At 33.2% G+C, this 10,185-nt stretch overlaps 1 protein-coding gene across 1 annotated transcript; it reads right to left on the bottom strand.

Moving 5' to 3' along the window:
* Nucleotides 1-821: 821 nt before the first annotated feature.
* Nucleotides 822-1,847, bottom strand: LOC115236364 (craniofacial development protein 2-like; the record flags this gene model as incomplete). Its single annotated transcript, XM_029808760.1, has 1 exon — nt 822-1,847. A coding segment is annotated over one exon (1,026 nt), but the record flags the coding sequence as incomplete, so codon positions are not given.
* Between the last annotated feature and the right edge of the window lie 8,338 nt (nt 1,848-10,185).

Below are 10,185 nucleotides of genomic sequence, written 5' to 3'. Positions count from 1 at the left end.
TTGTCTAACACCCCTCCCGACCGGTACCTTCCCCGTGACCCAATCTTCCTCCATCTTGACATGCAGCGTGGCGTGTTCGTAGATATGCTTGATTAAGTTGGAGTATCTGGAGTCAATGCGTGCGTTATCCATCGCTCTCAACACTGCCCAGGTCTCTATGGAATCGAAGGCTTTCTGGTAGTCCACGAAAGCTAGGTGCAGTGGCACGTTGTATTCCGTGCACTTTTCAATTAGTGTGCGTACCGCTTAAATATGGTCGGTCGTGCTGTAACCTTTTCTAAAGCCTGCTTGCTCGACTAGTTGGTAGAAGTCGAGTCTCTGGCTAAGGCGATTTGTAATGATTTTGGTCAACAGCTTATAGAATATTGAGAGTAGACTGATTGGTCTGTAATTTTCCATATTTGTGCAGTCGCCTTTCTTGAAGAGCAGAATGACCTCTGCGTTCTGCCATGAGTCCGGAATTTTCCCTTCGTCGAGACATTTGTTGAGCAAAATCAGAAGTGCCTTCTCCAGAATCTCTCCTCCCGCTTTCAACATTTCGCTCGTAACGAGGTCCTCTCCTGGCGCCTTGCAGTTCTTCGTTTGTCTCAGGGCTTCTCTTAATTCCGGTCCGACAATTTGCTGCAGCTCCTCGGACCCTACATTCTGGACACTTCGTCTTGGTTCAGCCCGTTGATATTGTTGGACTGGGCTGTATAGCCCACGATAGAAATCTTCAATAACTGCTGCGACTTGGCCCTTATCGGTGACCACTTCGCCGACCTCATTCTTCATCCTGTGGATTACCAGCTTTCCCCTTGACATATTGGAACGCAAGACTTTCATGTTAACGTTGTCTGCAATGGCTTAGTTGATTTCTCTTCAATAAGTCTCTCAGTGTCCGGGCTGATTTTTGGGTTTCTCCGTGGGCAAAGTGAACATACTTGTTTCACGGCAGTTCGGATGCTGCTCGTGATCTTACTTGTCAGCTCCCTGAGCGGCAATCCTTTCAGATCCTCGACTGGACAAAACTTTTTCTTGATGTAAGTGTTATACTCTTCTTCCTTCCCCTTTAGCTCAGCCATAGTTGGTCGTATTTTCTTCTCCATTAACCTTTTTCGCTCTAGGCGAGTGTTTACTTGTATCTTGGCCCGCACCAGTCTGTGGTCGCTGCCAGTGTCAAAGCGGTTCAAGACTGACACATCAACACAAATGCGTTTATCAGTGACCAGAACGTAATCAATTTCATTTTTGGTGCTGTTGTCTGGGCTTTTCCATGTCCATTTTCTCTTAGGATGTTTTTTGAAGAAGGTATTCATGCAGTAGATTTTTTCTTTGCTGAGGAAGTTCATCATTTCTTGCCCACGCTGGTTTCGTTCCTTCAAACCGAAAGTGCCGATGTACGGAGAATCCGTTTGGGTCTTCTGTCCAATTTTTGAGTTGAAGTCGCCCGTCATTATAGTGAATCTCGTTTTTTCGGCACTCTTTGCTGTTGTCAGGTCTTCTAAGAATTTTTCATGTTCTTCGTCCGTAGAGGCTGACGTGGGTGCATATGCCTGTATTACCTGAATATTGCACTTGCTGTTCAGTTTCATCACAAGGTAGAGTATCCTCGCCGATATCGCTCTGGTCTTGGTCACGAGGTGTTTGATCTTTTTATTTACCAGTAGAGCCACGCCGCCAACGTGTGCATTCACATCTGAGTTTTTCTGGAACAGGACATGTCCAGATTTCAAGGTGGTGACCGTTTCGCTCTTCAGTCTGGTCTCACTCAAACCGATGACGTCCCACTTGATCTTGTTCAGTTCCTCCTCCAGCATGGAGAGATGTTCTTCAAGTCTCATTGTGCGGATATTGTATCCAGCAATGTATCATGTTGCAATAATATGTTTATGTAAAACTAAAAATAAAAAAAAATAAAATAAAAATAAAAATAATTATCTTTGGATCATCTGTTAATTTGTACTTGTAAAAATCACACACGTACGAACATAAAAAATATTGAAAATTTATAAGTAATCATTAATTAACATTTTATGAATTATTATTTTCTTTTTCAAAAAAACTTTTTAATAACTTCATTTTTTCTTCATGCCTTTCTTGTCTTTTAGCTTCCTTTTCGTTATGAATTTTTAATAGAATCTGAATTAAACTTGAATCTTTTTTATTTTTTTAATATTAGATGTTTGTGGAGTATCTTTAACATTAATCACAACTTTGTTTGCACTTTGCAATATTTCTGGCTGTACACTATCATCTATGGCAGCAATCTTGGTAAATATAGCGAATAAGGGATAATAACTTTTTAATAAGCAACGTGCGACGATTAAGTTAGAAGAAAAAGTTACTCAGAATTATGTCCTTGATAACATATGTCAAGGTCAAGGTCATTGGGGCTGGGTCCCCTATTCGCTATATTTACCGCAATCTTTTTTATTTCATTTTCAAAATTCACTTTTAGTCTTTTTGATCCAGAAATGGAATTATTTTTATCACAAACGCGTTTTCTCTTTAATATAGTTTTATAACGATTTTCGCATTGAATGTATGTTTTTTTAATACCAAGAATCGCTTCTAAATCTTCTGCTATTTGTTGCCACATTGCTTTTTTATTTTTGAATTTTTTCATTGGACCTACTAATTCCAAATAGTTTGTGTATTTGTCCAATAACAATGTCGTGCTTGTATCTAACCATTCATTTTCAGAAATGTGTTTTTTTCTTGTATTTGTGTATGTAATGAATTAAGATCGCTACTAGGAAATTCAAAACCAACTGTTTTTTATGCACAAGTTTATTGCATGACGTCTATGATCTATTTATTTCGACCACTACTTACCGCTAAAGCCATCTATAGGAAAACGGCGGAAGCAAAGTTGTACACCTATTATATCTATAATAAACAACGAGCAACGGCTAAAATCTCTTGGATGTTACTCAGGGCAGTGACCTTGACAACATATGTCAAGGTCGAAGTCATTGGAGGTGGATACGTTAATCTAAATATTTACCCTACTTTCAAGGCAACAGTTCTAACAATGACGTTTTATGCGTTAAAAATTTCTGCCGCGTTGATTCCTATTACTCATATAGTATCTCGTACAGTACAATGTTAAATGTTACAAAGTTTAAAAAAAATAATAGCGTATTCGATTTGTTGACTCTACCCGACTCTGGGTCGAGTCGGACTCGAGGGGTGGAGTCAACAAATCTAATACGCTATGAGTTTCAAACCGAACTTGAGATCTGACTCGATTCGACCCAGAGTCGGATAGAGTCAACAAATCGAATACGCTATAAGTATAGAAGTAAATAAATCCCTGTAAATGTTTTTAATACAATGGCACAAGAAACGGCGAACAGTGAACTACTAACTAGTTTGGTAAGTTGACACAATAAAATAACCAGGGGCCGTATTCTTGAAACGAGGACTCTAATATCGCATGCCATAAGGTATCAGACGTGTTGAAGATTGAAATTTGACCAATCAGGATAAAAGGAACTAAAATTTCCTTGTCCTGATTGGTCAAATTTCAATCTCAATGCATAGTCTGATACGGGCTTAACCCATCCGAGTTATATGAGATATCGCATGCGACACTAGGGCCGGTATTCATAGTCCGTTCTTATATTTAAGATCATCTCAAGTATGATCTTAAGATGCTATGCGGCTATTTCATTGGTTGAATGGGATCTTAAGACTACCCAAGACCATACTTATGGCCGGTATTCATAGTCAGTTCTTATTTCAAGACCGTCTTAAGTAATGTCTTAAGATGCTAATACGGCTCTGTGATTGGTTTAGGACATCTTAAGATTGTGCTTAAGACGGTCTTATATATCATATAAGAACTGACTATGAATACCGGCCTAAGACGATCTTGGATATAAGAACGGACTATGAATACCGGCCTAAGGTCCTCGTTTCAAGAATAGACCCCCAGGTTTCATTTCCCCTAGAGTCCTATATAATCAGAAAAGCGACATCGTTACCCCCTCCATGCTTCCCATGATCGCCATGTTGGGCCCGCAGCTGTCCATGTGTAATCTAAAATGTCTTAAAAATGTCTCAGAGATATTTAAAATGTTTTTTTTAGAAAATAACATTACAAATATACTTTTTTCTCACTTACGGTACGCCGGTTGCAATTAGTTTGCACGTAGGATTCACTACGTGCAAACTAACCGCCAACATAGGGCGCGTTCCACTTAACGACCACAACGCTCGCGAGCATTATCTGTCTTTGTTTAACTTACGGTGAACAACAAAAATGAAATGATACCGTGAGCGTTGCGGTCGTTAAGTAGAACGGCACCGTGGCGGTCAGCCGATCAGCAAGCGGAACACCATTGTCACTTCTCTGATTATATAGGACTCTAGTTTCCCCTAACAGCAGTTTTATAAAGTATGTATCCATGGTCTATCCACCAATCAGGGCGACTACTCTAGTCTCCCTGCCACCAATGATTAGTGAGCATGAACTATAAAAACGAGAGAACGGAAAAATGTAGAAGTTGAATAATCGACGTAATCCACACCTTCTGGTAGAAACACCATTGAAGGGTAGCACCACCGTAGCACTAAATGGTGAGAAATCGCCACTTGCCGGAATACCGTCGTGACAAAGAAAGAAAAATAATGAAAAATTTCCAATTCCCTAATCGATATTCAAAAATCGCCAAAAAATCGCCAAAGCAAGTTGTAAAGTCGCCAAAAGTTCGCCATGTTGCCAATTGCGATTTTTCGACACCAAATGGTTATCAAAAGTCGCCAATTTGGCGTAAAGTCGCCAAATCTGGCAACCCTGTGTGCAGAACATTTTAAAAGACAAGATCATATGTGGATGTGTGTACAAGAATTTTGGCCGTGTGGCGAGTAGCTACCTAACGCGGAGCCATACAAACAAAGAAGAAGAAGAAGTAGATGTGTGTACATACGTGTGAGATAATAATAATGTTTCTATTTTATAAGAGTATGCGCGGAGTATAATACGACAAGAAGAAAAGTAAAAAGTGATTAACAGTTATGAGAATATCGCGGAATAGCGCAACACAAGAAAGAAAAGTGATAAAGTGAAAAGAAATTATTAACGCGGAATAGTGCAAGGAAGAGAAGTGATTTCTTTTAATCGTATTGAGCAAAGTTAGATTATATCAGTGAAATTGAACAAATGCTTTACACAATCTGCTTGCATTATCAATTAACATATTTGTGATAAATAGATTGTTGGAAAATGATGAGGCATTGAAGGAATATTTGGAGATTTTGGCTGGCCATGTTTTCGATCAATTGGTAATTATATGCGTGAACGCGCATTCATCTATATAATATTTATTTATATTTCATATATAAATGTAATTAATGCATAATTAATATTTTGAGGTTAACTGACAAATGGCTACGCAATGAGTTTATGTAAATCTGTTAAAAATTCTATTGAAAACATCATAGAAACAACAACATTGAATAAACATTTTTATTAATTGCCTTCATAAGGAATAATGAAATGATAAAATCATATTGAAGCACTTCTATAGTGTCCACATACATTTTGCAGATTTGGAATTACTCGCAACTTTTGGTTCTGGAAATGTGTGAATGTTTATTTATATCTTATTTATAAATGTAATTAATGTGTAATTAATATTTTTAGATCATTTACAAATGGCTAAGCAATGAGTTGCATGTTTACGTTAATGTAACAAAACAAATCTTGCGGGAATTGTATCAAAAATATTATATACAATTGAATTGAAAGCATCAGAGTTAGAGCCTGAAATAGAAAACATTAGTCAAAGAAGAGAAATATGGTATAAATTTTGTTTAAAAATTATATAATAAAGGTTATTTATTTTCTTGGATAATGGTTAAACTTATTTTTTTAAAGCTATGAGAAATGTGAACATGGAAATTGATGGTTTATTCGGATGGAGCTGCCTTTTCCAATATAATGTTATCGAAGAGTATTAGAATATCTGTCATCAACAAATATAATTCAAGTTTTAATCAAAATGAGGAGAAAGAGTCGGTTAATGATGCTCAATTGCAGATTTTATTAAAGGATCGTACAAAAGTTTATAATAATTTGGCAGCTGCGTTGATTAAAACAGAAGCCTACGATGTAGCTTTAGAAAATGTGAAACATGTTTCGAGATGTCAACCACAAAATGTTAAAGCACTATTTAGGAAAGTTATTGCAAATATCTTCTTTTTATTTACTATATTTAATCTTCTTTTTAATAAGTTGTATATATTCTTGATTTATATTTTACATATGGAAAATTCAAATATGTGTGTATATATATTGTGCGTATCATAGGAACAATATTGAGACACAAAGGGGAATATGCAAAAGCTTATACAATCTCTCTCTCTCTCTCTCCACTGAAATTTAAAAATTAAATCCAGAAATGAAGATATTTACTACAGAATTAGTCACTTTAAAAGATAAAATTACTAAAAATGCAGAAAAAGGAAAGCACCTATATCGTAAAATAGATGCAATTGAAGATACTAAATAATTTTGTAGTAAATATCTTCATTTCTGGATTTAATTTTTGAATTAGTGGAGAAAGAAAGAAAGAGAGAGAGAGAGAGAGAGAGAGATTGCATAATCCCCTTTTGCATTCCCCTTTGTGTCTCAATATCGTTCCTACGATACGTACAATATACAGAGTGGTCCTCGTAACGGTCGCCACGATTTTTAAGGCACTTACAATAATCTGACATAAAAAAGTCATAAACAGAAATTTATCAGTTTCTAACCGGCAACAAATATTGTTCCTACGATACGTACAATATATATATACACACATTTGAATTTTCCATATGTAAAATATAAATCAAGAATATATATAACTTATTTAAAAAAAAAGATTAAATATAGTAAATAAAAAGATTAGGATTTTTGCAATATCTTTCCTAAATAGTGCCTTAACATTTTGTGATTGACACCTCGAAACATGTTTCACATTTTCTAAAGCTGCATCGTAGGTTTCTGTTTTAATCAACGCAGCTGCCAAATTATTATAAACTTTTATATGATTCTTATTATTGTAAGTGCCTTAAAAATCGTGGCGACCGTTACGAGGACCACCCTGTATATACACACATATTTATATTGTTCCTACGATACGTACAATATATAAAATTTGAACTACTTTTTGTCGATGACAGATATTCTAATGCTCTCCGATAACATTATATTGCAAAAGGCAGCTTTATCCGAATAAACCATTAATTTCCACGTTCACGTTTCTCGTTGCTTTAAAAAAATGAGTTCAACCATTATGTCAAAAAAGTTAAATAGACTAAATCTTGTCCTCAAAGTATTTAGTCCAAGAAAATAAATAATCTTTATTATATAATTTATAAACAGAATTATTACCTTATTTCTCGTCTTTAATTAATGCTTAACATTTCTATTTCAGGCTCTAACTCGCTTTTAATTCAACTGTATATGTAATATTTTTGATAGAATTTCCGCAAGATTTGTTTTGTTATATCAATATAAACATGCAACTCATTGCTTAGCCATTTGTAAGTGACCTAAAAATATTAATTATGCATTAATTACATTTATATATAATATATAAATAAACGTTATACATGAATGCGCGTTCACACGTATAATTACCAGTTTATCGTTATCGAAAATATGATCGCCGAATCTCCAAATATTCCTTCAATGATTCCATAATCATTTTCCAACAATGTATTTATCACAAATATGTTAATTGATAATGCACTGATTTATTCAAATGTAAGCATTTGCTCAATTTCGCTAATATAATCTAACTTTGCTCAATATGACATCTATTAAAAGAAAGATCACTTCTCTTCCTTGCACTATTCCACGATACTCTTAATAACCGTTAATCACTTTATCACTTTTCTTCTTGTGTTGCACTATTTCGCGATATATAAGCATATTTAATAAATCAATAAATGCAAAAAATTATTTAATCTCTTCTAGTTATATCATTTATTAGAATACATTTTAGAAGGAATTATATAATGTTTATGTGTATGCGTTTATTCAATAAAATGGACTTGTTTCATATTCATATTAAATATATGACGCTTCGTAATAAAAAAAAATTCCTTTCTATTGCTTTCTATATTTTGATATTTATTCACTTACACAATTTATATTATTATTGATTATACAGTTTATTATTGATTATACAGTTTAACATCTGTAATAAAATTATATCTATAAAATACCTATACAGTTTAATTTCTGTATTAAAATTATATCTATAAAAATAAAATTATGTCCTATTAATATTATATCGTGTTTTAAAACCTGTTGAATGATTGACAATAAGAGATTGAGCATTAAAACACGTTATGATTGTGTCCGCTCAAATTCAATATGGTATATATAAGCTTTGTAAAAATATATACTGTTTATATAATACCTTCCAAAAATAAATTTTCTTTCTATTAAATAAATGTTTCAAGAGACATGTTTCAATGGTAGTGTCTTGCGCCAAGTCACGCGCAGCAACAGCGAGGCACTCCGGGTATCGATACGCGAGTCGGACATTTGAGAGTATCTCAGTTTATCAGATCTGAATAACGGCTGAACCGATCGAATTCTTATTAGGCTTGATCGGTAGCTTGGGTCTCAATTATATAATGAAAATGTCGTTATTATTTCTCTACGTGTACTATAATGGAGATATATTATAATGCAAAGTCTCAATGTTGAAATTTCTATGTATAAGTACCGTCGTCGTTGACCGCTCGGTATAATACATATATATATAACTTGTACGGTTCCACTATCCGACACAAGAGTGCGCTAACTTCGTGATGCTCGCAGTCATATATAATTAAAAATAGAATTATATAACTCATTTTTTCGGATTTATTTATATATTTAATGATGAACTAGATAAGCAGCAGCGTTATTCATCAATGGATTTAGAAGCATAGATTGTATATTTCTCTCATTATATATTAAATAATAAATGTATTTTTCTAATGACACATTGATTTGTAATTATCCGTTTTTCTTACAATAAGAGTAGCAAAGAAGTTTGAAGGATCTGGATATCTATAGTAAGCAAAGAAAAGAAGACCGTCGTATTTTGGTAAAATATGATGGGGGTGGTGGCGGGTTCTGTGCTTATTAATTTAAAGATGTTTAACATATACTACACAAAAAAGAATGATATAATCCCTAAAAACTTATCTTTTAAAAAAAAGGTAAAAAAAGGCGCCAAGTTCACGCGCCATGTGAAAAAGTGTTACACAAAAAACTGTTTTATTTTTAAATTACTGTAAAATGCTGCTCTGCAAAAAATATGCCCGCGTCACTATAAATGCCGCACCCTGTATATACATCTAACGCTTTAGGATATATTTATTGTAAAAAATTATATAAGATGATATAAAATAAACAATCACATATATATACATTCTAATAACCAAATGTATTCTGAAAAGTTTAATAAAAAAAAAGATAAAGTAAAACAAAAAACAAAAATAAAAAAAGTTCATACAAAAATAAAAAATAAAAAATTTATACGAAATATCAAAAATTAAAAACTTATGCGGAAATTAAAAATTAATACAAAATCAAAAAATAAAAAAAAAATTTGTTAAAACTCTTGGCGCTGCTAAGTTTCAAAATTAATAAATCCAATGTATGTTAAAGTAACAAATAATTAATTTAATTTTAACATTATTACATCAATAACTGCAACGTAAGTGTACGGAGTACATATCATCAGTATATTCAGTTTAGCAGCGCCAAGATTTAACAAATTATTTTTTGATTTTTTGATTTTGTATTAATTTTTTATTTTTTATTTTTGTATGAATTTCTTTTATTTTTGTTTTTTGTTTTATATTATCTTTTTTGTTTTTATTTGAATAATAATAAAAGAGATAAATTTTATAGCATAAATTTTTATTCATTTGGCGCAATTTTTTGATATCATTATTTTTCTAGGAAATTTAAACAACAGTTTTGTACAATTAAAATAACACTGTTTTGTACAGAGTTAAAATAATATTATTTTGTAGAGCAGCATTTTACAGTAATTTAAAAATAAAACAGTTTTTGTGTAACACTTTTTCACATGGCGCGTGCACTTGGCGCCTTTTTTTTAAATTTTCTTAAAAAGGTAAGTTTTTAGGGATTATAAAAATATTACGTCCATGTATATACTATATAATATATGTAGTAATTTA

The sequence above is a fragment of the Formica exsecta genome, unplaced genomic scaffold (genome assembly GCF_003651465.1).
Source record: "Formica exsecta isolate Colony F162 unplaced genomic scaffold, ASM365146v1 scaffold1105, whole genome shotgun sequence".
In the NCBI taxonomy this organism is placed as follows: domain Eukaryota; kingdom Metazoa; phylum Arthropoda; class Insecta; order Hymenoptera; family Formicidae; genus Formica; species Formica exsecta.
The sequence above is the reverse complement of the archived record's forward strand: the minus strand, read 5'-3'. Positions and strand labels throughout refer to the sequence as shown.